Source organism: Heterodontus francisci, chromosome 2, assembly GCF_036365525.1.
Source record: "Heterodontus francisci isolate sHetFra1 chromosome 2, sHetFra1.hap1, whole genome shotgun sequence".
In the NCBI taxonomy this organism is placed as follows: Eukaryota; Metazoa; Chordata; class Chondrichthyes; order Heterodontiformes; family Heterodontidae; genus Heterodontus; species Heterodontus francisci.
The window spans coordinates 119,612,653-119,640,486 of NC_090372.1; the positions used below are offsets into that span (position 1 = coordinate 119,612,653).

The 27,834-nt window shown below is 44.8% G+C and overlaps 1 protein-coding gene across 1 annotated transcript in view; it reads left to right on the forward strand.

Moving 5' to 3' along the window:
• Window positions 1-27,834, forward strand: part of calcr (calcitonin receptor) — a 346,460-nt gene that overhangs the window by 313,514 nt on the left and 5,112 nt on the right. Inside the window, exons 10-12 of the mRNA XM_068051371.1 lie at window positions 1,316-1,382; window positions 13,819-14,037; window positions 15,107-15,148. Of these exons, the coding sequence (XP_067907472.1) occupies window positions 1,316-1,382; window positions 13,819-14,037; window positions 15,107-15,148 (328 nt within the window). The remainder of the gene's footprint in view (window positions 1-1,315; window positions 1,383-13,818; window positions 14,038-15,106; window positions 15,149-27,834) is intronic.

Genomic DNA, 27,834 nt, shown 5'->3' on the forward strand with positions numbered 1-27,834 from the left:
TAAGAGCCATTTTGGTACTGCGGCAGTGGTGGAAACCTGATTGAAGGGATTCAAACATGGAGTGCCAGGAAAGATGGGCACGGATTTGGGAGGCGACAATACATTCATTGGAGAAGAAAGGGAAGTTGGAGATGGGATGCTACTTCTCTAAAATGTGACCGGAACATTCCCCAGGAATGACCTTATTAATTACAGTAGTTATGTTATATATTTTTGTACACAGTTGGAGACACATTATCATATGAAAAACAAGGGCTGTTACAACATTGATGCTATTTAGCAGTACATCAGCAAATTGTTATATTTTCCCTCCTTATTCAGGGCTGAGATTCCAATCCCACTGGTCACAGCATCATTACACTTGGTTTATGCTTGCTGCAAGCTTTTGAATGGACATGTATTGGGGATGCATGAAACATGTGCTGCTCCATGGCGCAAGCCTCATTATCATATGCATCTGAGAGCGTGTTGTTGCTGCCCTACCAATTGCAGTGCTGTATGATCTCACTGCTGTGCATGGTTAAAAATTGGAATAAAAATCAGTCTTGCTCTTGAACAGCCATTGGAAGTAGTTTACAAGGTGCACATTTGGACCTTCTGGTGAGAGTTTGCAGTGATCAGTTTTTCACCATTTTGGCATTGATTTATAGTTTGATTTTTGAGATTGTACCTTCCATCATTTCCTTTGTGTTTGGATTAGAAAGGAGCCTTTTTTCCCAACTTAACTTCTCTGCTCCTAACAAGACCTTACATGAAGACATGCACTATGGTTTTGGTGGTGGAGGAGCATCAGCAATATTGAACAATTAAATCACTGGAAAAGAAAATAGGGCAGAGTATATCACAGAATCTCAGAATTGTTACAGTGCAGAAGAAGGCCATTCGGGTCATGGTGTCTGCACCAGCTCTCCTAATGAGCATTTAGCCCAGTACCACTCCCCTGCCTTCTCCCCGGGGTCCAGTCTGATCTCAGCCATTGGGACTGGATCTCACAACTTCCTGACTCAGAGACAAAAAGTACTACCACTGAGGCAAGCCCACCACTTTTGATTGTTGTATGATATATAAATGAGGATTAATGTATTAAAGCTGGAATCAGCTATTTAAAAATGACATTTTCTAATGAACTAATATGAAGCGAGAGCATTGCGTAGGTGCATGTAATGCATTGCATTGGCACTGTCGCTCACATAGGATCACGTCCATTAGAATTTTGTAAAAATATGTTATTTCTAATTTCACAAAGTATTTAGATATGAATGTAATTGTAGAACTATTTTTATGTGTTTCATATTTACATTTACATTTCTTGCAGTTGCTGGATAAGCGTTGAAACCCATTTGCTTTACATAGTACATGCTCCAATTGTTGCAGCTCTATTGGTAAGGATTTCAACTTAACAGTTAATATACAGTTGTGTGGCCACAGTACTTTTTTTTAGTGAGCTACTATTATGAACAATTTACAGGCAATACTTCACCTTCTAACACATTAATGGCACAGAATTTGCAGTTGTAATGCCAGTGAAATTGTCAATGCTTGCCATTATTACTAAGTCAAAGTGACAGCAACTTCTGGTGTCCACTAACGTTCAGTTACAAGTGGAAATCTGGAATTTGCTGTCAGCGATACCCTGCTCCTGCACACGGTACGTAGTTGCAGTCTTTTCAGATGTAATCAACTCCAAATCAGTGATTTGATGTGAACTTCAACTTTTTATGCACTACTTTTGCTGTAAAAACCATTGAAAATGGTAAGCCATGTTGAATGAGATGTAACTGAGATTTTAACAGCATACTGTCCTAGTTACTGATGAACAATCCCTCTGGCCCTGAAAATCTAATTTTATAAATATGGAATGTCATTCACACGGAAGAACATTAAAAATTCCATAATTTAAAAAATAATATATTTTTAAGCATGTTTATGATATTTTAGCTTCAACCTTAATCCCATGTGTATGTCCCAATCTTTATTTCACTTTCTGTGCAAATGTCCTAAAATATGAATTATAATCCTTGCTTTTTGCTTCCTGCTTTGCTGTCTGTGAGAATTCTTCAATCTGAGTGGCTGATCTGCTGCCTGCACTGTTGCTAGACTCTGCATACGGCGCCAGATTCAAAGTCATGTCAGAATAGAAGAAATTGATGCTCTAGAGCCTACTAAATCTTTGTGAGCAGCTTTTTCTGAGGTCGGCAGTGAGCACATCCCTTCACCGCTGACCGCAAGATCTGGTTCAATGTGTAATTGGCAATTGCTATATAATCACTTTAATAAATCAACTTCAATACTAATAGCACCATAGTAGCTACAAGTGGATCTTGAGCTAGAGTTACTTATTTTTAAAATTGTTTTTGTACCTGGAAATCCGTGGAGTGGTACAGCTTGGTGTTAGTGTTAGGATATTCTGCTGCTGATTCTACCAGGGTCAGGGAAAGATCTCTTCATTCAAGTGTGAATGTTGGGTGCCTCAGCCACTAAGGGCGCATCTGCAGTGCCCACCATTGGCATTAAGCTGGAAATTAGGCTTGGCAAGATGGCCAAGCTTTGGGGTATTCTTCCTGATTTAGGGAGACTCTACCCCTCGCCCACACCCCCCACCCCCCGCCCAACAAAAACAGCCATGTTTGGAGGGGCAGAGGCTGCGCCCACAACAGGCTATCCAGATTATTAGGTCCCGGCTTAGCTTCTGTCCATTCCAGTTGACTCCCACAATTTATCCGTTCCCTTAAATGTCTGTAATACTTTTGCTATCGGACTACAGTGGTTTACTTTAAACTAAAAAGAAATCAGGCCTACAGAATGATGTCGATAAAATGCATTATTGACATTGACATTGGCAGTTTCAGTACAGCTGATTCAATAAGCCAAGTTGTACAATGAAAGATAGACATAATTTTAAAGGAAGGAGTGGTGCTTGATGTTTCCCATTACAAGTATACATTTTTTCAAAATTCCTTTTAACCTTTGGGGCTGCTACCCATGAATGTTACAATATATTTTAGAAGTGCACCAGTTAGTATATCAAGGATGATTTCCAAGTCCATGTTACCAGCAGGAAGCCTTGCTCATTGACAGCATCTGTCAAAAATGCATTTTTTACTTGGAAAATCATAAGCATTGTGCACTTGAATTTCTCAATGTGAGTTGTCAGCAGGTGAAGCTCGCTGCCAGAACCTGAGACTCGTACCTTTATTACTATTGCATTTGTCCCTTCGGAATCTGTGTTGGAATTCAACCTAAACTTAAAAGAGCCTTGCATCTCTGTGCTGACTACAGGGATTCTGTGTGAAAAGAATTTGGATGGTCTCAATCAATTCCTAGTGAATAATATAAGTATTTTAAAAACACCATGAATATTTTAGAATACCTACTTTAATCCCTCCGCTGCAGCATTAAACAGAGGATTCTAGAATGATTAGCTGTGAAATAGTCTGCCCATCAGAACATTTGACCTTCTGCACAGTCTCTAAATCACAGTAGACTGCTGGAGATAGTCTGCTAGATTAAATTGATATATAGATCTGTCACTGTGTGACAGTGTGAGTTTTGACGATCGTGCTTAGCACCCTTTATCTTACTCAACTCAGTAAAGGGAAGCAAAAAGGGAAACTAGGAAGGCTAAGAGGGAGTATGAAAAGATCAGTTGTTGACATTAAGGGAAATAACAAGGGCTTTTATTGACATATATGAAATGAAAGGATCATCAAAGAAGGGGTTGGACCAGTTAGAGAAAGAACCATACTTGTACTTGAGAATGAAGAAATGGCAGAAATGGTTAATAAAAAGGATCAAATCAGTTTTTACAGAGGAAGTTGAAAGTAGGTAAATGGAGTGCTGTACAACCATAGACCTTTACTGTGTGAAAGGAAGCCATTTGGTCCATGGTATCAATGCAAGCTTTTTGCTCAAGTGACCCATAATGAAATCTGCACCTTTGCCGTCTCCTAATAGGCCAGTATCTTCCTCTGCTTAAAAGATGCAAAGATCTCTACCCCAACTATTTCCTGAGATAAAACATTCCGTACTCAAACAATTCGCTCCATGTCTCTTCTTCTTCATCATCCTCTTACAATGAACATGAGGACCTATAGGTCTCCTGATCATCCTGCTTCATGCCTGCTCCTCATTGGATGGCAAAATGTACAGCATGAATCAAACAGTGATTCTTGAGAGTGTGGTTCAGCTATAGAACAGCATCTTGCTGGAACCGACCATAGAATTGGACTGGTGCCTAAGCATCCCATGGTGCCATAACTTGCATGGTCTTCATTGTATTTTTGTTCTATTGTTGTATGTTGTTTTTAATTATACTCATTATCAATGGCCAAAACAGTTGGCTCTGATTTTTCAACAACCATCTGGACTGAATTTTACCAGTCCTCCGACGTCGGTGGTCGTGCCCGCCATGGGCCGCGACGCCTGGAAGACCCCATCCCATTTTACTGGTGGCGGCGAGGCCTTGAGGCAGCCCCCCCCCCGCCTCATTTAAATATTTAAATAAATTTAAATCCATGCATAAAAACTTACCTTGTCCCGACGCCCATCCCACACTGATATTCTGGCTGGTAACCGGAACTCCCGCGCCTTCAGATCTCTGTTCAGAGAGCCAAGGCGTAACACTGGTGGGGAGGGGGGGAGTGAATTTTTCAGGCCAGAGGTTGTGGGTGGAGTGGCAAAAACAGATGCAATTGGTTGAGGGAATGGTGGGAAGGGGTTGAAGGTTAAAGGAAAGAAAGGTCGGGGGGGAAAATGCTCAAAAATTTACTTTTTTAGGGGGGATAGGACAAATAATCAACAGATTATTCATTGTGGGGGGTGGGAGAGGGGATCGGAAGTGTTAATAAAATTTTATTTAAATTTCTTTACAAACCTGTCGCTTTAAACATTTAAATGGCCCTGAAGGGCTTGAAGCCCTTTAAAAATGTCATCGGCGCCTGTGTGGTAGCGCCAGACGCCGTTGCTGTCATCGGGGCGGGTGTTCCGCCACCTCCACGTTAATCAGCCGTTACACGAAATATCGCACTGGCTCCGCGGTGCATGTCTCGCGTGTGTGCCACATATCTTTTGAATGTTGGCGAACTATTAAAATTCAGCCCTCTGTTCATTTGTATGCACTTTTAAATAATACAGCCATTATGCGCTACTACATAATAAAAGTACCAGGCTGCTTGCTGGATAATCATAAATATGCTGCATCACATTTCTATGGTCATACACCCTCTGTGTATTTATGGAGTGGTATCCTTTCTATTTATTTATGCATTCAAGTTGATGTTGGAATCCCGATGGCCACATGTTTTCAATCTATAACTTTTGGGATTCTTTGCAAGCCTGTCAGTGGTGTCTGGGAAAGTGGGAAAGGTGTTTCCCCTGGGAAGTATGGCATCAGTCACTTGATCTATATAGATATGAATTGCAAACTAATTTATCCAGCAGATGTCCCCTCGAAGGGTCTTGTGACAAAATACTCAAAAGCAATGAGAGCATGATAACTCTAGGGCTGCCTCATCCTAGTCCTTCATGTTAACTGTAATCTTGGTGCAACAGATCCCATTATTTGGCCACTACCTTTGCAGTGTAGTGTAAGCACTAAAGACAGGTGTCCTCTGATATATGCAGGTAGGAGCAATATGGTCTATAAACATGGGATTTCATTATTGTATTACTACCTGAAGTGTAATTGAGACTGAAAATGTTGTTCTCTTATAAATTGTTACGCTTCAACAACTCATGCAGCACGGTGCAAAAAGTCATTCTCTCAATTTAGTTAGCTGGTGGTGAATCTTTGGAATTCTCTACCCCAGAGGGCTGTGGAAGCTCAATCACTGAGCATGTTCAAGACAGAAATTGATAGATTTCTGGAGACAAACGACATCAAGGGATATGGAGATAGCGCAGGAAAGTGGCGTTGAGGTCGGTGATCAGCCATGATCTAATTGAATGGTGGAGGAGGCTTGACAGGCTGAATGACCGACTCCTGTTCCTATGTTCCTAATTGCCCAGACATCAGAAAAGTCACAAATGGCATCCTCTGTGTCTGTGAAAATGGTGTACTATACTTCCTTGTTCTTCCCAACCTCTGTTTACCCTCTCTTTACCCTTTGACATGGTCAGCCACACCAGCCTGCTCCAATGTGTCTTCTACAATTCTGGCCAAGTGGGACTGTCTTCGCCTGGTTCCATTCGCACCAGTCATAGCCAGACCATCTTCAGCAATGGCTTCTCTTCTCACTCCCACACCCCTAGAATCCCCCAGATATCTATATTTGGCCCATTCCTCTTTCTCATCTTCCCCTTGGTAACATAATCTGTAGAGCTGAGGTCAGGTTCCACATGTGCACTGATGATGTCCAGCAGTATCTCTCCACCATCTGGCTTAACCCCTCACTTCCTCTGTATTGTCAGCCTGCTTGACCAAACATCCAATCTTAGATTTCTTTTTATTTATTCATGGAATGTGGTCATTACTGGCAAGGCCACTAATATATTGCCCATCCTTAATTGCTCTTGAGAAAGTGGTAGTGAACTGCTTTCTTGAACCACTGCAGTCCGTGAGCTGAAAGTACTCCCACAGTGCTGTTAGGTAGGGAGTTCCAGGATTTTGACCCAGTGATAAAGAAATGGAGATATATTTCCAAGTCAGGATGGTCTGTGACTTGGAGGGGAACATGAAAATGGTAGTGTTCCCAGGTGCCTGCTGCCCTTGTCAGTGTTAGAGGTGGTGAGTTTGGAAGCTGCTGTCGAAGAAGCCTTGGCGAGTTGCTGCAGTGCATCTTGTAGAAGGTACACAGTGCAACCACTGTGCGCTGGTGGTGAAGGGAGTGAATGCTAAGGTGGTGGATGGGGTGCCACTCATAGTCATAGAGAATTACAGCACTGAAACAGGCCCTTCAGCCCACCGGGTCTGTGCTGACCATCAACCACCCATTTATACTAATCCTACATTAATCCCATATTCCCTACCACATCCCCACCTTCCCTCAATTCTCCTACCACCTACCTACACTCGGGGCAATTTACAATGGCCAATTTACCTATTAATCTGCAAGTCTTTGGCTGTGGGAGGAAACTGGAGCACCTGGCGGAAACCCACGCGGTCACAGGGAGAACGTGCAAACTCCGCACAGGCAGTACCCAGAACCGAACCCGGGTTGTTGGAGCTGTGAGGCTGCGGTGCTAACCACTGTGCCACTGTGCTGCCTCATGCGGGCTGCTTTGTCCTGGATGGTGTCGAGCTTCTTGAGTGTTGTCGGAGTTGCACTTATCCAGGCAAGTGGAGAGTATTCCGTGACACTCCTTACTTTGTAGATGTTGTGAAGGCTTTGGGAAGTCAGGAGGTGAGTCACTCGCTGCAGAGTACCCAGCCTCTGACCTGCTCTTATAGCTACAGTATTTATATGGCTGGTCCATTTCAGTTTCTGGTCAATGGTGACTCCCAGGATGTTGATGGTGGGGGGGTGTCGATGTTGCTAATGCCACTGAATATCAAAGAAAGGTGGGTAGACTTTCTCTTCTTGGAGATGATCATTGTCTGGCACTTGTGTGGTGAAAATGTTCATTGCCTTTTATCAACCTAATACTGAATGTAGTCCAGGTCTTGCTGAATGCGGGCACAAACTGCTTCATTATCCAATGAGTTGCGAATGGTACTGAACACTGTGCAATCATCAGTGAACATCCCCAATTCTGACCTTATGATGTGCACTCAGCAGTTTTTTGGTATCACATGGAGTGAATTGAATTTGCTGTAGTGATGGTGGGGACATTGGAAGGAGGCCGAGATGGATCATTCACTCAGCACTTCTGGCTGAAAATGGTTGTAAATGCTTCAGCCCTGTCTTTTGCACTCCCTTGCTGAGCTTTGCCATCATTGAAGATGAGGATGTTCATGGACCTTCCTCCTCCTGTTAATTGTCCATCACCATTCACAACTGGAAGACTGTGGAGCTTTGATCTGATCCATTGGCTTTGGGATTGCTTACTTCCTTCTATAGCAAGCTTCATCAGCTGTTTGGCATGCACGTAGTCCTGTGTTGTAGCTTCACCAGGTTGGAACCTTCATTTTAGGTATGCCTGGTGCTGCTCCTGGCATGCTCTTCTACACCCCTCATTGGACCAGTGTTGATCCCCTGGCTAGATGGTAATGGTAGAGTGAAGGATGTGCCAAGCCATGAGGTTACAGATTATAGTGGAATACAGTTCTGCTGCTGTTGATAGCCCACATCACCTCCAGCTTTGAGCTGCTTGATCTGTTTTGAATCTATCCTATTTAGCATTTTAAATCGATCTCCCCGGGTTATTGCCGAGGGAAATCGATCCTTCCTATCCACAGTATCTAGGCCCCTCATAATTTTATACACCTCAATAAATCTCCCCTCAGCCACCTCTGTTCCAAAGAAAACAACCCCAACCTATCCAATCTTTCCCCATAGCTAAAATTTTTCATTCCTTGCAATGTCCTCATAAATCTCTTGGACCCTCTATAGTGCGATCACATCCTTCCTATAATGCGGTAACTTATCTTTATCATATAATTAGACAAAGGACAACATTATTTTTTTGATGAAAAGTAGGAGAATGGCTGTTTTGTTTTCTGAACTAATGACTCACAAGTGAAATCAAATTATTAAGAATTGCATGTTTCCAAGCCTCATGTTCCTTTAGTTTAATTACAGACAAAAACTGCTATTCTCCCATTTTCAGTAAAAGGAATATTACCCTCAGTGCTTCCCAATTCTGGTACAGTTTGATTTTCAAATGACAACATACACACATTCTTGGTTCAGATTCTGCTCTGGGTGAGCTAGAATTTCCTGAATTAACCCACAATGGAAAAAAATTATACAAAATTAGTGTTTGTATTGCGTTCAGGAGAAAGGATTTTGTTCAGGATTCTGCAGCTTCATTCTATTTCTATATCAAGTTATGCATACACATTAAAATGAAACCAAAATCTCATCTTTGTGCTATTTTAACTCAACTAATCCTAATTTTGTATAAAATGTGATATTTTGGGCATTTTAGTCTTTCCAAACCTTTCAAAAGAGTATCCGCTGCCAGATACAATTCATTACAAGGCTATCAATGTAATTCACCAGATTGTTTTCCCAATCTGTTTATACTCTTGTGTCTAAACTTTAGCTTGATTGGGTTGGATTCTACAGCCCCCGCCCTCCTCTGCGACGCGGGGGACGTGGCAGGGGGGCCAGAAAATGCCCCCGGCAGAGGCCTGTCATGGGCCTCGACGCCGAGGATGCATGGCCCCATATTGCCGGCGGCGGTGAGGCTTTGTGGCGCCCCCTCCCCCTCTGCTGCTCAGCGACGGGAGCCAAATCTAAATATTTAAATAAATGTACATTAATTAAATAAATTTCCAGCCCACTCCCGCCATACATCCCCATCTGTTATTGGTGTCGGTGGCCGGCATTCTCGCACCATACCGGTGGGGAGGGGGAGCAGGTAAGTTTCTCTGTGCATGGGTGGGGGGGAAAGCAGGGTCAAATTCATCCGATTGATTAGGGGATGGTGGGAAGGGGTAAAGTGCATAGTTTGTGAACCTTGGGGGGGAAGGTCAGGTTCATAAGAAAAGTATTTTTGTGGGGCGGGGGGAAGAGGGCAAGGAATTAATTATTATGGTTATTGGGGGGGTGGGAGAGGGGCTAGAAACATTTAATTTAATTTTTCCAAATCAATTTCAAATCACTGTTTCTTTAAATATTACAATTGTAATGATAGGGCTTGAAGCCCTTTAAAAATGGCTTCAGCACCTGCGCAGTGACGCCTGACGCCATTGCAGGGAGCGGACTACCCGCCCCCTTCGCATTATCGGTGGGGGGGGGGGGTGGGGGGTGGTGGTCCGCCCCGGCCATTTAAATAAGCTGCTGCATTTAATATCGTGGCAGCTCTGCAAAGCGCAGCCCGCACAGGCGGATCACCATAGTTTACGGGATCGGCGGCAGCAACATAAATTTCAGCCCATTGTGTTTGTTGGTGCCTTTACAACAAACTGTGGTGTTGCTTAAATAGAGTTTCATTCTCTTTACTGCTGGCAGTGCAGCTTTATCATATCTAACAGTTCGATTATTTTAGACTACTTTCTTCCACTGTCAAAAGTTAATCCAGGTTAGTCAGGAATAGCATGATGATTTATAGATGTGTTTGAGGTTCCACCTGGTAAATGTATAGATGTTACTCAGGTTAGGTAGCAAGGTATTTTAGCCACACAAACCTTGATTTTCATGCCCTGAAAATCTGCAGGTTTGAATCCTGGCTGTTATGGTGGGACTTTGCCTGCTGGTGCCCTTCAGCTCTGACCCCACCTAGGTTGTGGGGTCAGTGCAAGAGCACCTAACGTTCACGCAGCCATAGGTGTTTGTGTAATTACAAGCATCTTTCCGACACCTTCCAGCCCTTTGCAGTCAGAAAATTCACTGCTACTTACCATTTTGTGGAGGCTGGGAGAGGGGTGTGTGCAGGATGAAAGTGAGTGGGAAGCTCACCAGACACCAACCATCATGTCCCTTGGAAGGGAGCAATCCAAATTTTTAATTGAAAACAATTTGTTACACCAGGGGTCTGGGCTGCTCTGCTCACTGGTGGGGCCCACTTGCACCCGTCTGAAAGCTAGTATAACTCATCTCACTCGTTGTACCATCCTGCAGTCCTATCCCAGCGCAGGGTGTGCCTCCCCAACCCCACACCAAGCTCCGACCCTCAGGGTGGACCCAATATTATAAGCCATGTGGTGGGTGGAGATATTCCAAGGTCAACCAAAAATAAACCCAGAATTGATGGGTTTCTACCATTTTCAGATGAGTCACAGAGTGTATTTAGTTTGCTGACCATTAGAAATTGGATTGCTTAAGTTAGGATTTTGTATTTGGTTATTAAATTTGGATCAGGAAATCAAATTGCGAGTGACATCAGGGGGCAGCCAGAGGAATGATGTTGGGTGAGTGGACACTCCTTGGGCTGAAGAATGGCGGAGAGTTCGAAAGAAGGCACGGCGCACGCGCGACTTGTGCGCTGCTGAGCCCCCGCAATATTTTGCGCAGGGGCTCATTTAAATGGAGGGGGTGGAACGGCTGCCCCTGATGACGTAGAGGAGGCGGCCACTCCATCCCTGGCAATGGCGTCCAGCGCCACCGCACAGGCGCTGGCGCCATTTTTAAGGGCTTCAAGCCCTTACCGGCAATTTAACTTTTTAAAGGGACATGGAGGGTAAATTAAAAGTTATAACTTTATTAACCGATCGAAGGCCCTCTCCCATCCTCCAATGAAACTTTAATGTATTTTACACACAAAAAATTTTCTTCCCATCACTAACTTTACCCCCTAAACTTTGTTACCTTTGCCCTTCAACCCCTTCCCACCATCCCCTCAGCCAATGGAAACAGTTTTCTCTGCTCCCTCCCATCCCCACCTTGAAAATTTCACTCCTCCCCCCTCCCCACCAATGTCACGCCTCGATGGCGCGGGAGTTCTGACCACAGGCTGGGATGGCCGTCGGGTCAAGGTAAATTATTTTGCATTTATTTTCATTAATTTTAATATTCAAATGAAGGCCCCACCACTGAGTGGCAGGGGGGGCGGGGGGGGTGGGGTGGCTGCACCGAGGCCTCGCCGCCGCTGGTAAAATGTGGCAGGGCCTTCCTGGCGGCGAGGGTCGTGGCGGGCCTCTCCAGGAAGAATTTTCCAGGCCTCTCCGCCACAGACCCTTGTGTCAGGAGATCCCACTGCTCTAGCTCAATAAGGACCTGGCGGAAAAGTGGAAACTCCTGGTGGCCCTTTCTCACCTTTCTTTCATATTTTCAGAATTCTGTTCAGATGAGTTTGCTTCAATATTTGTGAGGGAATAAAAGTGCTTGGAAGAAAATTATAATTTTATTCACATGTTGGTGTTGTATGTAATAGCTAATTATTATCTTTGAAAAAAATTAATGCAACTTTGGCAAGGATGAGGATCTTATTCAATCAGAAAGCATTCATAAAAATAAAAGCTAAATCCATTCAGCCTATCAAGCTCACTCCTTGCACAGATCATCCACAATATAACATGAATTATGGATATGATCAATTCCACCCCATTTAATGAATCACTTGAGGAAAAGTTCCACAACATTTCTCCATAATCTCCAAATCTCATTGAGTAAAATTTTATATTATACATAGGCTGGAATGAGCCAGATGGTGGCAGTGGGGGTGATGTAAAATGGAGCGGGAGGCTCCTGGAGGCTTTCCCGACCCGCCCCCACCTCCGCCCCCCCTTTACGTTGGGCAGGGGAGGGGTGCAAAAAACGGCCCACCTGCCCCAGGTCAATCAAGGCCCTTAAGTGGCCTCCATGCAGATTATAGGCATGGCAAGCGGGTGTCCAGAAGCCAGGAAAAGCCACCTGTGAAAACCAGGCTGCTGCGATCGTCCCGGGGGGGGGGTGGCGAAGGCCCTGCTCATCGGGCACAGGATACCCCATGGAGGGCCGCCCCCGCTATCCCAACCTCCAGCACCCAACATGCTCCCCTTCCCCCCCAGCTGACCACCCTTGCCTCGCTGCGGCCCGACCAATTACCCCCGGCGAGGCAACCAAAACCTACCTGCCTTCCCGGCTCCATGTCTTCGGCTGGGCTGCAGTCCCAGCAGTGGCCACCGCTCCCGGTGATTGTCCGGCAGCTCAATGAGGTAGGACTTCCTCCCTCAAGCAAGTGGAAGTCCCGCCTCAGAACAATTAAAGCCTGGGGACCTGTAAAATGCAGGTCGGATCCCCAGGCGAGGCGGAAGCGGGTTCGCCACCAGCTTTTCAGTCGGTGGCCGGCTCCCGTCCACCCAACGTGAAATCCTAGAGTAGTGTCAGCTGTGGCTCAGGGTTGTGGGTTCAAGTCGCACTCCAGAGACTTGAGCATAAAAACCTAGGCTGACATTCCAGTGCAGTACTGAAAGAGTGAAACATTCAGATGACCATTAAACTGAGGTTCTGTCTGCTCGCTCAAGTGGATGTAAAAGATCCCACGGGAGTATTTTGAAGAAGAGCAGGAAAGTTATCGCCGATGTCCTGGCCATCATTTACTCCTCAATCAACATCATTAAAATGGATTATCTGGTTATCACATTGCTATTTGTGGGAGCTTGCTGTGCTCAAATTGGCTGCTGCATTTCCATAATCCAACAGTGTTATACTACAACAGTGGCTGTAAAGTATCTTGGAACATCCTGAGGTTGTGAAAGGCACTATCTAAATTAAGTTTTTGTAATTGTTACAGTAAAGGTTTAATTCTGAACTACACCCTTACAATCTTAGCATCTCCATTCTATCATAAAAAAAATTAATATTTTTACTTTTTCTTGCACAAAAACAATGAAATAATAATTGCCATGGCCAATTTTCTTCTTTCTCTGGAATGGTTAGATAAGGGTGTATATGTGATTTAGTTGAGCAGGTCTACTGGTTCATTATGATAATCATAGTCCTTCAGAGCTCCTTTGAGGAGATATGTATTTTTTCTTTTTTTGCCTTTTCCCAGGAGCTGTCATTACCAGTGTTTAGGGAGGGTGGTACATGGATGAGCCTGGTGGTCTTTTCTTGCTCGTCTTCATATTATTATACTCGTATTCGTATGGCATTTGTTTCACACATTTGCAAAGTCAGCATTTTTCCCACTGAGCCAAATACTTCGATAAAATCTCCTTCTAACAAAAACAAATCTGTTTATTTCTTGCAAGCGATAAAACACCTTCAGTCGAAACCTAAGCATGCCATCTTGAATTGTCTTATGTCTCACCATTGTTTTGCTGATAGAGAATTGCTTCCGGGTCATTCACAGGTGAACCTATTCTTCTTGCTCAACATAGTGCGTGTCCTGGTTACAAAGCTGAGGGATACTCACCGCACTGAAACCAATATGTACGTGAAGGCTGTCAGAGCAACTCTAATACTTGTGCCACTGCTTGGAATTCAGTTTGTCATTATTCCTTGGAGACCAGAAAACCGACTTGCTGGAGAAATTTATGACTATATTATGCATATATTTGTGCATTACCAGGTATGCTGTTTTCTAAAGAGAATGCATTCAGTTTGTTGAATGCAACTTAGTTACCTATAGTAATGTGTAATTAATGTTAAATTAGCTCCTAATTACAAGCCTGTAGCATAGTTGGGCCACTGCTATTCTTGCCCCTCCCAAATTCACAATGCCACTCTCTGCCCTTCCTTACCTCCTCTCCTCGATTCTCATCCAAGTTTGCGATGCCAGTCTTTCCCAATTTGCCCCTCACTGTTGCTCTAGTCTTATGATGCTGCTGTGTGTTGTGGGCAGAGATTCCTGATTTTGCAAAACTACCAAGAATTCCTGCCTGTAGTATACAGCAAAGTTCCATTCCCAGAGCAGCAGTCGGGACCGGTAGCAGCAGGAAAAGGAAGAACCAGAAGCAGTACTGAGGAGTTAGTTGAAGAGCTCAGCATGGATAAATTTCATGAGGGAAAGGCTATGTTTTTGTTGCAGGGCAGCATGATTTACATGGATTCTTTGACACAATGTGGCCATGATTTTCCAGTGACCTTACAAATAGTTTGACCCTTGGTAGAGGTCGACTTTTTTTTTCAAACACAAGTCTTTCCTTCTGAGAAACAAAACATCTCAGAATTTGTGCTGGGTAGGCAATAAATTATTGGCAATGCAAAATTCGTACAGTAACATCTGGGTTTATTTTTCAAGACAGGGAATGACTACCAGATTAATATATTGGCAGCATTTAGGTTGGAAACATAGGTTCCCAGGTTCTTCTATTCTGTACAACTGGAAGGCACAGAAACCATTAAAGACACCAGGAAATATGTTTGCTTTATGGTAAACCATAAAGTTTCTGAGCATTGGTGACCAGCACAAATTGGAAAATGATGGGCTTTTTGTCTGCCTTCCAGGGCAATACTGGGGCAGTAAGTACCTTGGGAAGTTTTACTATGTTAAAGGTGCTATACCAATTCAGAGTGTTGTTTTACTATGTTAGAGGTGTTATACCAATTCAAGTTGTTGTTGGTATTTTAATTTCCACTGCTTCAGTCTAATATATTTTTTTGCACATTAATTTATGCAAGTCTTTTTTTCTTCATAGGGTTTGTTAGTGGCCACCATATTTTGCTACTTTAATGGAGAGGTAAGTACAAAAAGAGGAAATAAAGACTATGCAGAAGAAATCGCATCTATTACTGTGTGCATCATGCAGTTATGTGTTTAATATATAATACTGTCTTCCTGCAATAAATTGAAGAAAGGTATGTTGATATGAAAACAGAGTAAAAAGGAGAACCTGATTATTTTACACCACCCAGGCAGATGTACCCAGTATGCTGATGGGTGTTGTGCTGTGCGTTGGACTTCTCGTTATGGTAGCCTGGAAGTCATAGAGTCAGAGTCATTTATGGCATAGTAGGAGGCCATTCGGACCATCGAGTCCATGCCGGCTCACCACAGAGTAATACAGTCAGTCCCACTCCCCTGCTCAATCCTGTAGCCCTGCAAGTTTATTTCCTCAAGTGCCCATCCAGTTTCCTTTTGAAATCATTGATTGTCTCCACTTCCACCACCCTCATGGGCAGTGAGTTCCAGATCATTACCATTTGCTATGTAAAAAAGTTCATCCTCACGTTCCCCTGCATCTCTTACCCAAATCCTTAAATCTGTGTCCTCTGGTCCTAGTATCATCAATTAATGGGAACAGTTTTTCCTTGACTAACTTATCTAAGCCTCTCATAATCCTGTACACCTCTATCAAATCTCCCTTCTATCTTCTTTGCACCAGGGAGAACAAGCCTAGCTTTTCTAACCTAGCTTTGTAACTAAAATCCTCCATCCCTGGAACCATTCTGGTAAATCGTCTTTGCACCCCCTCAGGGACCCTCACATCTTTCCTAAAGTGACCAGAACTGGATGCAATACTCTAGCTGGAGCCTTACTAAGGTTCAGCATAACTTTCCTGTTTTTGTACTCAGTGCCTCTATTTATGAAGCCCAACATCCCATATGCTTTGCTAACTTCTTTCTCCATATGTCCTGCCACCTTTAAAAATCGATGCACATACACCCCCAGGTCCCTCCGATCCTTCACACTCTTTAGAACTGTGCCATTAAGTATATATTGCCTCATCTTATCCATTCTACCAAAATGCATCTCCTCACAATAGTCTGTATTAAATTCCATCTGCTACTTGTCTGCCCAATCTGCTAGCCTATCTGTGTCCTGTTGCAGGCAGTTCAAAGCATCATCACTGTTTGCCATTCCTCCAAGTTTGGTATCGAGGCAAATTTTGAAATTCTACCCTAGTCCAAAATCCAAGCCATTTATATAGAGCAAAAAAGCAGTGGTCTTAGCACTGACCCTTGGGGAACACCACTTTCTACCATCCTCCAGTCTGAAAAACAACTATTTACCATGACTCGCAGTTTTCTGTCCTTAAGCCACAATTTATCCAATTGGACACTGACCCTCCTATTCCATGAGCCTCAATTTTGTTAACCAGCCTTTTATGTGGTACTTTATCAAACATTTTCTTAAATTCATATAGACAACACCCACCGCATTCCCTTCATCAACCTTCTCTGTTCCTTCATCAAAAAATTCAATTAGATTTGTCAAACATGGTCTGCCTTTTACAAATCCATGCTGGCTGTCCTTAATTAACTCAAACCTCTCCAAGTGCCTGTTGATTTTTTCCCATTATTATTGTTTCTAAAACCTTACTCACCACTGATGTAGTGTAACACAAAAACAAAAAATCATAGCTAAAAGTAAGCAAAAGAAACAAACAACAATTAGTTGCATTCATATAGCGCTCTTTGTATATGGGAAGGCATCTCGGAGCACTTTTAGTAAGAGGAAAAGAATATTGTGGACACCGAGTGTTACGACCAGAGGAGAAAGGGGTCTAGGGTTCCCTCTCAGCCTCCACCTGGTCTTACCGTAACAGGGATAAATTTTAAACACCCTATGTTTTTAGCTCCCCCTTGGTGAATCCTTGTTCACTGCTTTCCAATTGTAAGGCAAAGAAACCAGCCAAACAGGTTTTCTTAGGTTTAAAGAAGAAAAGTTGAACTTTGTTAAACTTAAACTCTAATTCAGTTAACACCTATAGATACGCGACATGCCCACGCTAGCTTGCATACGCAATACACACATGCAGATATTGACAGAAAAGAGCAGAAGAAATAAAGTGGAAAAGTTTGAGAAAGAGATGGGAGCAGACTGGAGAGGTCTTCTCAGTCCAGTAGAAAACAGTCTCTCTTAGTTCAAAAACTGTGCACAATTCAAAAACTCCCAAGTTAGCCAGCAGGTTAGTCACGTGACCAACAAGCATAACCACATCTGTGTTTGTGGATTTTCTTGTCCTAGCAGACCCTGGAATGTCTCTTCTTACACACAATACTTGGTGATCAAAGTCCATTTTAGGTTAAGTCGATAAAGGAAGTAACCTCTCTTGTCTCCATTGGTCTGCAAATGGACTCCATCCAAGTGCCTGGCAGCCCTTGTAACAGGCCTTTTCTTCTTCCCAACAACAGTTTGAAATTTAATGTCCATATGGCAAAATTAATATGCCTCATTCTTGGCAGTTGGAGCCCAGCATGACACAGAGCCCGAGGAAAGCAGACAAAATAGAGACAGGGCTGGCAAAACAAAAGCACAATTGAAGAGGAATGTTTTAAAGCAGGAGGAGAAGTGTCAAGATAAAGGGGATTGAGTAGAGAATCCCAGAGGTCTGGAGGGACTGAATTAGCAGCTACCAATGATGGATTAATGAACCAAGGATAGAGTAGAAGCCTTGTGTTAGAGGAGCAGAGATATGTGTGGGAACTTAAGGCAGGAGGAGAATAACAATAGTGGTGTGGAACAAGGATGGAGAGATTGGAAAGCAAAGATGAGAATCTTGCTATCAACACACAGGGGCCAGGGGTGGCAGTGAAACTTGGGAAGAGTGGAGTTCATGTGAGGATGGAACTTTGTTCAGGTGAGCATGCAGGCTATAACATTTTACATATGTAGAATTACATACAATTTGAAGCTTTTGGAGGCTGTAGTGTGATCATCCAGCCACTATAGGATGAACTATGTGCATTTCTGCAGAACAAGGGACATTGTAAGAGTCAAGCCAGTGCTCAGAAAATATGGCATTGTGGTCTGGCCCTGGGTTCACACTATCTGGAAGATTTGTGGACATCCTTGAAGTAAACTATACAATTTCAGGCAGTCCATCTTTGTTTTTCACTATATACCCCCTCCCCAGATGTTTCAGCCCAACTGGGACTTTCTGGCTGCCATGCCAATCTCAATCAGCAGCCAGAAGGCCCGAGACAGCTGCAACTGCACCCGAATGTCCCTCCCCACGACTGTCGCAAGGCCGTGCCAATGCAGAGCTATATTGTGGGTGCCTTGGGCAATGACAGAAAATTCTGGCACTTCTAGGCCTGCACAAGAGAAGCATACTTCTATCCTGAGGATTTTAACTGAGAACAATCACAGCTGTGAGGAGGAATGATATGCTAGAAGAAGCATATCAAGCTGTATGGGTTGACTTGAGGAACAAAAAAGGGCAATCACACTGCAGAGAGTGTACTATAGACCCAAAACTGTCAGAGGGAGATAGAAAAGCAAATATGTAGGAAAATTGCTGAGAAGTACGGAAGCAAAGTTAATCTAATATTAACTGGGATAAATTCAGTGCAAAAGGTGTTGAAGGGCAGAATTCTTAAAATGCATTCAGGAAAACTTTTTTAGCCAGTACATAGGAAGCCCAAAAAGAGAAGGGGCAGTTCCAGACTTCGTCTTAGGGAATGAATCTGGGCAGATGGAAGGGTTATCAGTGGGTGAGCAATTTAATGGTAGTGATCATAACTCATTTAGATTTAGAGTAGTTATGGAAAAGGATGAAGATAGACCAAGAGTAAACATTTTAAATTGGAGTAAGGACAATTTTACTAAGGTGATATGTGATTTGGCAAAAGTGGACTGGAAACAGCTACTTGGGGGTAAATCAATATCAAAGCAGTGGAAGGCATTCAAGGAGGAGGTAGAGAGGGTTCAGAACGAATATTTTCCAATAAAGAAAAAGTCTGCCGGCTAGATTTTACTAGCGTGCCACAACTCGCGGCAGCGTGCTTTGAAGTCGCCGATCCGCCACGTGAAGTGGCTGCTGCTGAGCCCCCGTGATATTTCGCATCGGAGCTCATTAGCATTATGGCGACACATGGCCCCTGCCCCCCCGCCCCCTCCATATTACATGATGGGAGGCAGGACATCCGGTGCCATGATGGACGTTGGCTCAGCTGTGTAGCAGGTGCTGGGGGCCTATTTAAGGTGCCCCAGCACCTGCTTCTTGACAGCTGCCAAATAAATATTTACCTCACTATAGAAGAGTGGGGATGCTGTCAATCTGGCAGCAAAGCAGAATTAACTCTGCTTCTCTCTCCACAGATGCGGCCAGACCTGCTGAGTTTCTCCAGCACCTTCTGTTTTGCTGCCACATACTTATTCTGCTTTGTCCCAGTGTCCTGTGCAGTTGAGATCCTCTTCTTCCACTCAAGTGTAACATTCCTTCTTGTAGGCTTGCTGCACCTGGGTGAATAATCTTAATTTTGCACATACCAGAACGTGAGACTGAATTGTATCATAAAAAGCAAATACACTATCAGAAATAAAAGTATAATTTAAGAATATCTACATACTATGGGCTTGTAATCAACTGACTGAAAAGCCACAGAATAATATGCATTTGGAATCATTTCTCTGCTAACTGTTATGTGAAAAGACATGTAACTGAAATTAAAAGTACTTCTGAAAGAGCCAGGAAAATATGTTTATATTCTAGCTGCATTGCATTCCATAAATATCACATCAATAATTATGATCAACTACTGCAGAGGCAAAGTATACATGAACATATGTTGATCTGCCGTAGATTAAAAACCAGGTCAACAGCATAGATTTCTTCACTAGTCCTGCATTAGTGTTCAAACATGTGCAAAAAGAACCTTGCAGCCAGAAGTTAGAGCAGTTACACTGTGGCATCACCTTTCCATTTAGAGGACCAGAGCAAAAACCGAAGATGGCAGAGGAGCGCTCCAGGGTGGCCCCACGGTTCAGCGATGCCTCCCTGCTCACTCTCCTCCAGGCTGTGTGGGCAAGGCGGGAGGTCCTTTTCCCCAGCGATGGTAAGAAGATGCCCTCCCGCCTAACCAAGGCAGTCTGGCTGGAGCTGGCACAGGAAATAAGTAGCTATTGGGTCATCCGGCTTGAAAGGGTCCAGTGCCGGAAGAGGAGGAATGATCTGCTTCGCACCACCAAAGTAAGTGGCACTTTGTATCATGGCCCTACTGAACCTGGGTGACCCATTCAGAATGGCACATGTGTGCCACTGCCATGCCAAAGCCTGGGAGGTTGGGCAGGGATGAATGACGTGATATGAATGGATGAAAATATGACAGAACTCACCCTTGTCTGCAGCTGACAACATGGCACCTACATGAGTGGCTCACTCAATAGCGCACACCGAACCTCCCCACCATTGGGCCCAGCACCCGTCTTGTTTCATGTATCAAGTTGTTGCCTTGCCATCCTTAATCTCTGCCTCCTTGCTCCTCTGGGCAAAAAGAGCCCACAGTGCCCATGAGGCGAGTCAGACTGTTGGAGGAGTGCCAGATATGCAGACGCTGACACAGTCTGAGGAGGAGGCCCTCTGACTGCGACACATGTGGACCGTGCAGTCGGTGCCGTTGAACTCAGGCTCCTGGGTGAACACACAGCTGTTTGTTATACACAATGATCAGTGTGAAAATCATGCTGTTTGGCACACTGCTGTCACAATTGTTGCATGCTCACCATGAAGACTGACAGTGTGCTTTTCTCATTGTATCTTGCAGGTCAGCCCTCTGAGTTGGCAATGGCGGCCCAGGACACCTCATGCACCTCAGGGAGAGACATCCTCAGAGGAAGCAGCGTCCCATGACACTCCCACACCTTCCACCAGCTCAGATACAGTCACCTTGGTGGGAATCCGGTCGGGCTTACAGTCATGTTCACAAGCTGGTGAGAGTACGGCAGACACGCCCAAGCAGCTGACTGAAACCGAGAAGCCAAGGCCCCAGGCAGTTGGAGGGCTGTGAGTGACCAGGCTCATGCTGAGCCCCAGGCTACTGATGACCCTCTGTTGTGGACAGCACAGGGCATGCTCGAGCTACAGCAGCAGTTGTGGCAATATGTGGTGGAGATGCCACAAGCCATGTGCAGCCTTGGGCAGATGATGGGGGAGTCCGACCAGGCCTTAACGGCTGCCGTGTCCCAGGCATTTGAGTACATGGCGTCATACATGGAGACAGCGGTGGCCCTCCTGCTGAGTCACATTCCATTAATACGCGTTGACCTGCAACCCCTCGCCGAGGCCATAAGATCCACAAATCAGTAGCAAGGCGAAAGAGAGACTGGGGCATGGAGACTGTCCCTGCCCTGGTCCTTCCTGGGAGAGAAGAGAGGTTCAAACAAGCCTTGAGATGGAGGATGTGAGCCTGCACACCATATCTGGGGTTCCCCCTCAAGGTGCATCCATTATGGCCACCGGCCCCTGTGCTGGTGAGTCAAGTTCCAGCAGCCATGAAGTCTGAGGAGAGTTGTGCACTGACGCAGGATTCTCCCAGCCAGTTGGGCCCTCCAGGCCTCGTACGCACAGAGAACGACCGCCAAAGTCATCCACAGCCAAAGGGCAATGTGATCAGCAGCCTCCCTCCAGTCAGGCTGCTAGCTCAGAAGTGGCACCACAAGACAGCACCTGCAAGTGTTTCCAAAAAACACCATGACACAAATGGGTCTGCACGGGTAACTCAACAATGTCGAAAGGTCAAAATCAAAATCATCTTCACTAATGTGTATGTTGCTTTTACTGTGTGAATGACATGTGCCAGCATGTACCTATCATATCTCCTCCCATTACATCATTGGCCTTTCAGAACTGCCAATGTATGGAATAACATCATTGCCATGTCAATATTACTCATGTGCATCTCCACGGATGCAGTGACATGGACAATAGCTCAGTCTGCTGCTGCCAGTAATGGTAGATGCAAAGATGTTGCAGATGCGGACTGCTGCACAACAGGTGAATGAGGGTGCTGTGTGGCTTACAGAGCCCATGGTGGTTCCTGTAGCGTGGAGAACCTTTGATCAATGAGGTGCTGCCATGCATCCCTAGCTCACTGCTCGCCCTGCATGTGATGGCTGGATGCTCTCTGTCTTCCCATGTGCATTTCCTGCTGTAAGTCCTCATTGTCAGAGGATGAGTCCTGCTCACCAATGTCCTCATCCTGCAAAGTCTCCCCCTATTGAGTGCGTAGTTGTGCAGAGCACAGCAGACAGCAACAATACAAGCTACTCTTTCTGGTTCATACTGCAGGGCACCACTTGATCTATCCAGGCAGCAGAACCGCATTTTCAGCATGCCAATCGCCCACTCAGTGGTGGCTCTTGTAGCTCCGTGGCTGGCGTGTATCTCTCCTCTGCAGCAGTGCTGGGGTGTCTCACTGGTGTCAGGAGCCATGTCTGCAAGGGGTAGCCCTTGTCTCCAAAAAGCCACCCCTCCCTCTGACCCAATTCAGTGAACAGCAATAGTAACTGGGACTGGCGCAGGATGAAGGCATCATGGCAGTTGCTTGGAAACTAGGCATAGATTTGCATGAAGTGTTTCTGGTGAAACGAGCTGCACGTTAATTGAGTGGAAGTCCTTCCGGTTTACGTATTCAGCTGGTCACCCGGCGGGGGCCTTAATGGCCGCATGGGTGCAATCTACGACCCCTTGCACCTGTGGGGATCCTGCGATGGAGCCAAAACCAATGGTCCTCTGGGCCTGGCTCTCAGGGTCTTTCGTGAAGTGGATATAGTCACCAGCCCTCCGGTATAGGGCATCGGTGACCTGCCTGATGCAGCAGTGCACTGCTGACTGTGTGACCCCACGAAGGTCTCCGGTGGGCCCCTGAAATGATGCAGAGACGTAGAAGTTAAGAGCTGCTGTCACTTTGAGGACCAGAGGCATAGGATGTCCACCGAAGCCCATGATCTGCAGGTCGTCGTTGAGCAGGGCACAGAGATGTGTCACCGCCTCTCTCGACATCTGCAGTCGCCTCTGTCACTGGCGCTCTGACGTCTGCAGGTCTGGCATGCGGGACCTGCAGATGCACGGCAATCTGTAGTGGCGAGCTCTCCTTGGGGGCTGCTGCTGCACACGACCGGGACCTCTACGTGGGCTGCAACTGCCTGCTGTTTTTGCCTGCAGCGCATATGGATCGTCACGAGAAGCGGGAAAATGCATATTGGGTGAAACACCTCCATCACAAGGTTACAATTAAACTCGGTTCCTTCACTTCTTTGAAGGTATCTAACAGGGCAGAGATTGATGTTGACTGGTACATCAGGTGCTTTCATACATCAATTAAGTGGCATGGTATGGCATTGCCCGTCTTAGCTCCCACTAAAAGTGGCACCGCTTGACCATGTAAAGATTGTACAAGCTGCATCAATTGGCCCACCAGACATATAAGTTTACGTGCCTACCATTTCTGGCACACTCCCCACATACAGGGTGACTGGAGTGCCATTGCTCCTTCATTGACAAAGGCAATCAATGGCACAGAGAGGCCAACCTTTATGGTGGGCGGAAATGCAGTGGCTCCCTACACATCTGCAGATGTGCACCCTGTAAAACCATCCCCCCTCCCACCTCCCTTCCACTATGCAGAGTTGAGACCCCAATCTATCCAGACTTATCTGCACTGTGAGCGATTACTCATACTTCTGATGTCCACTTTTCATATTCGTGAACAGGATGAAAAATGTGGAACTGTGGAGCGAGAGGCAGTGGGACGCATAATCAGGAAGGGTAAGTAGTGTTTTACATATGGTAATTGGGGTGCTGCTGCCGAGCAGCGGTAGGGGCGAGGGGACTGCACTGGGGTCCCACTGTCGCCTGTAAAATGCGGCAAGTTCTTCTTGGTGTCAGGGGTCGAGGCGGGCCTCTCCTGGCAGAATTTTCCAGACCAAACCCCCCCACACCGCCATGATCCCAATGTCGGAGGGCTGGTAAAATCTAGCCCTGTGACTCCCAGATCTGGACCTTTCTGAATGTCAGAGCATACAGAGTAGGATAAAGCAAAAAAAAAGAAAGCTTCTGTCAGATGCCAAAAGCTCAATACTGCAGAAAGCCTAGAGCAAGATAGAAAGCGCAGGGGTGAAATTAAAAAGAAAATTAGGAAAGCAAAGAGAGGACATGAAAAAATATTGGCAGGAAAACCCAAAGATATTTTATAAATACATAAAGAGCAAGAGGATAACTAAGGAAAGAGTAGGGCCTGTTAGAGACCACAAGGGTAACTTGTGTGTGGAAGCGCAAGATGTGGGCATGGTTCTCAATCAACATTTTGCATCGGTCTTCACAAAAGAGGGGGAACAATGCAAACATTGGAGTTAAGGAGGAGGAATGTGAAATATTGGATTGGATAAACATAGTAAGGAAGGAAATATTAAGGTGTTTAGCATCTTTGAAAGTGGATAAATCACCAGGCCCGGATGAAATGTATCCAAGCCTGCTACGGGAAGCAACGGAAGAAATAGCAGAGGTTCTGACCATCATTTTCCAATCCTCAGTAGCTGCAGGTGTGGTGTAAGAGGGTTGGTGGACTGCTAACATTGTGCTATTACTTATGGGATGCAGGGATAGACTGACTAATTAACAGGCCCATCAGCCTTGCATCAGGTTGGAAAGTTACTGGAAAATGTTCTGAGAGAGAGTATAAAATGCCATTTAGAAAGGTCTGGTTTAATCAAGGACAGTCAGCATGGATATATTAGGCAAGGCCATGACTGACTAACTTGATTGAATGTTTTGGGGAAGTAACAAGGAGGGTCAATGAGGGTACTGCATTTGATGTAGTCTACATGGATTTTAGCAAGGCTTTTGACAAGGTTCCACATGGCAGACTGGTCAGAAAATTAAAAGCTGATGGGATCCAAGGAAAAGTGCAAGTTGGATCCAAAATTGGCTCGGTGGCTGGAAGCAAAGGTTATGGTTGACGGGTATTTTTGTGACTGCAAGGCATTTTCTGCAGGGCTTTTTGTGGTGTATATCAATGATTTGGTGGTCAATAGTGGGCAGACAAATAGCAAATGGAATTCAATCCAGTTAAGTGTGAGGTAATGTATTTGGAGAGGGAAAATAAGGTGAGGGAATACACAATAAATGGTAGGATTCTGAGAAGTGCAGAGGAGCATAGGGACCTGTAGAGGAACAGAGAGACCTTGGAGTGCATGTTTACAGATTCCTGAAGGTAGCCGGACTGATAGATAAGGTGATCAAGAAAACATACAGGATATTTTCCTTCATTGGCTGAGGCTGAAGTATAAGAGCAGGGAGGTTATGCTAGAACTGTATGAAATACTAGTTAGACCGCAGTTAGAATACTGCACACAGTTCAGATCACCGCATTACAGGAAGGATATCATTGCACAAGAGAGGGTACAGAGGAGATTTACAAGGATGTTACCAGGAATGTAGAATTTTAGCTATGAGGAAAGATTGGATCGGCTGGGGTTGTTTTCTTTGGAACAGAGGAGGCTGAGGAGAGGTTTAATTGAGGTGTATAAACTTATGATGGGCCTAGATAGCGTGGATAGGATATATTTCCCTTAGCAAACAAGTGAGGTCAAGCCTTAAGGGTTTTGGCAGCAGAGCAGGAGGGCTGGGGCAAAGATAGGTAGCCATGCAGAGGTGGAAGAAAATGGTCTTTTTAATGAGGCAGATGAAGGTTTTGCATCCCCATGTCAGTTGGGGATGACAACAACAACTTACTTTATATATCACCTTTAACATAATAAAACGTCCCAAGGTACTTCACAGGAGCATTATCAAACAAAGTATGACACCGAGCCACAAAAGGAGATATTGGGTCGGATGACCAAAAGCTTGGTCAAAGAGGTAGGTTTTAAGGAGTGTCTTAAAGGAAGAAAGTGAGGTGGAGAGGCAGAGAGATGTCGGGAGGGAATTCCAGAGCTTGGTGGGGAGGTAGTGCTGTGTGTTGTCAGCATGCATGTGAAAACTAACGCTGTTTTCAGATGATGTTGCCGAGAGACAGCCTGTAGATGAGATATAGGAGGGAGCTGAGGATAGATCCTTGGGGGACACCAGAGGTAACAGTGTGGGAGCAGCAAAAGAAGCCTTTGCAGGTGATTCTCTGGCTACAATTAGATAGATAAGAATGGAACCAGGTGAGAGCAGACCCACCCAGCTGGATGATAATGGAGAGGCATTGGAGGAGGATGGTGTGGTCAACCATGTCTAAGGCTGCAGACAGGTCAAGAAGGATGAGGAGGCTAAGTTTTCCTTTATCACAGTCACATAGCATGACATCTGAAGCAAAATCATTACTACATTAAACATAATATTAGGTTAAAAAAGCAAGTAGCCAAGTCATACAAACTAGAAGGTTCTAAGTCCAGTTTCTATTTAAGCTGAGTTAATGATCTCAACTGGGTAACAGTAGGGGTACTAAAATTTGCCTCAGTGTCCTGGGACTGAGGGGGAGAAAATCATTAATAACGGGTTTCGCGCTTGATCGCCATCCAGTTGCCTCTGTTTTAAAGTGTAAGTTGTATGAGGATAGGATTGTATTTAGTTGTGATGCTCCCACAGTTGGATACCCTGTTAACACTCAGCCTAGGCTTCCGAGTAAAAAATGGCCAGTCCTGCAAGGTAGCAGGAGCAAGCGACACCCGTGAGGCTGAATGTCAGCATAAATCAACTTCATCAGGAGAGCTGGCAAAAGAAACACAGCTGCACAACTGAGAAACAAGGACCCAGACAGAAAGCACAATTCTGCAAGAGTCTGCAAGACATACCAAGAAGTGCAAATGAAACATTATTCAGTCAGTACAAAAGTTAGAGAACCGCAACTGTGGGCAGTTCACTATGAAAATTATATAATACTTAAAATATTGGGCGAATGATGTAACACGACAGATACAGGGACAAAATTAGATAATAGGATTATTTGGGCTGGTTAAATATTTAGGTACATACATATATTAACTACACCATAATCCTAACATAAAATAAAGTATTCCTTATATTAATTGTGTGCACCTTTGAAAGTAGCCTCTCTGTTCCCTGCACCGTCTGTTCCAGCATTGATAATCATGACTTTCCATATTATGCCCAAACTCTCACACTATGTTCCTAGCATCCTAGTGACTGTACTCTTGTCTTCAGAAAAAATGAAAGACTTGCATTTATTTTAATGCTTTTCACAACCTCAGGACGTCCCTAAGTGCTCACTGAAGTCCACGGTGCAACCCACCACCACCCTCCAAATCCGCTTTACTGCTTTCTTCCTGCTGTTCAGTGTCCATTGACCTCTAAATTGGATTGAGATGTGTCTGCACGTGAGTTGATAAAGAATCACAAGATGTTGTTATAAAATATTCATAACATAGGAACAATGGCAGACCCCAGAGCCTGTTCCACCTTTTGTTGGATCATGGCTGAACTTTATCTTAACTTCATCTACACACCTTGGGTTGGATTTTATGCTCTTCCCCCAAGGCAAGTTTGAAGGTGGGGAGAGATTTAATTGGGCCGGATGGTGGCGGATGGGGACCCCACCAACTTCCCGCCTCCACCCCAATTAAGTCTGTGGCGGACAGGCCCGTGGACTGGCTTCCTGCTCCACTGCCAATTGAGGTCCTTAAGTGGGCAATTAATACCCAAATAAGGGCCTCATCCCGCCACCACCGGTATTAGCCCAATGGCTGGCGAACCTG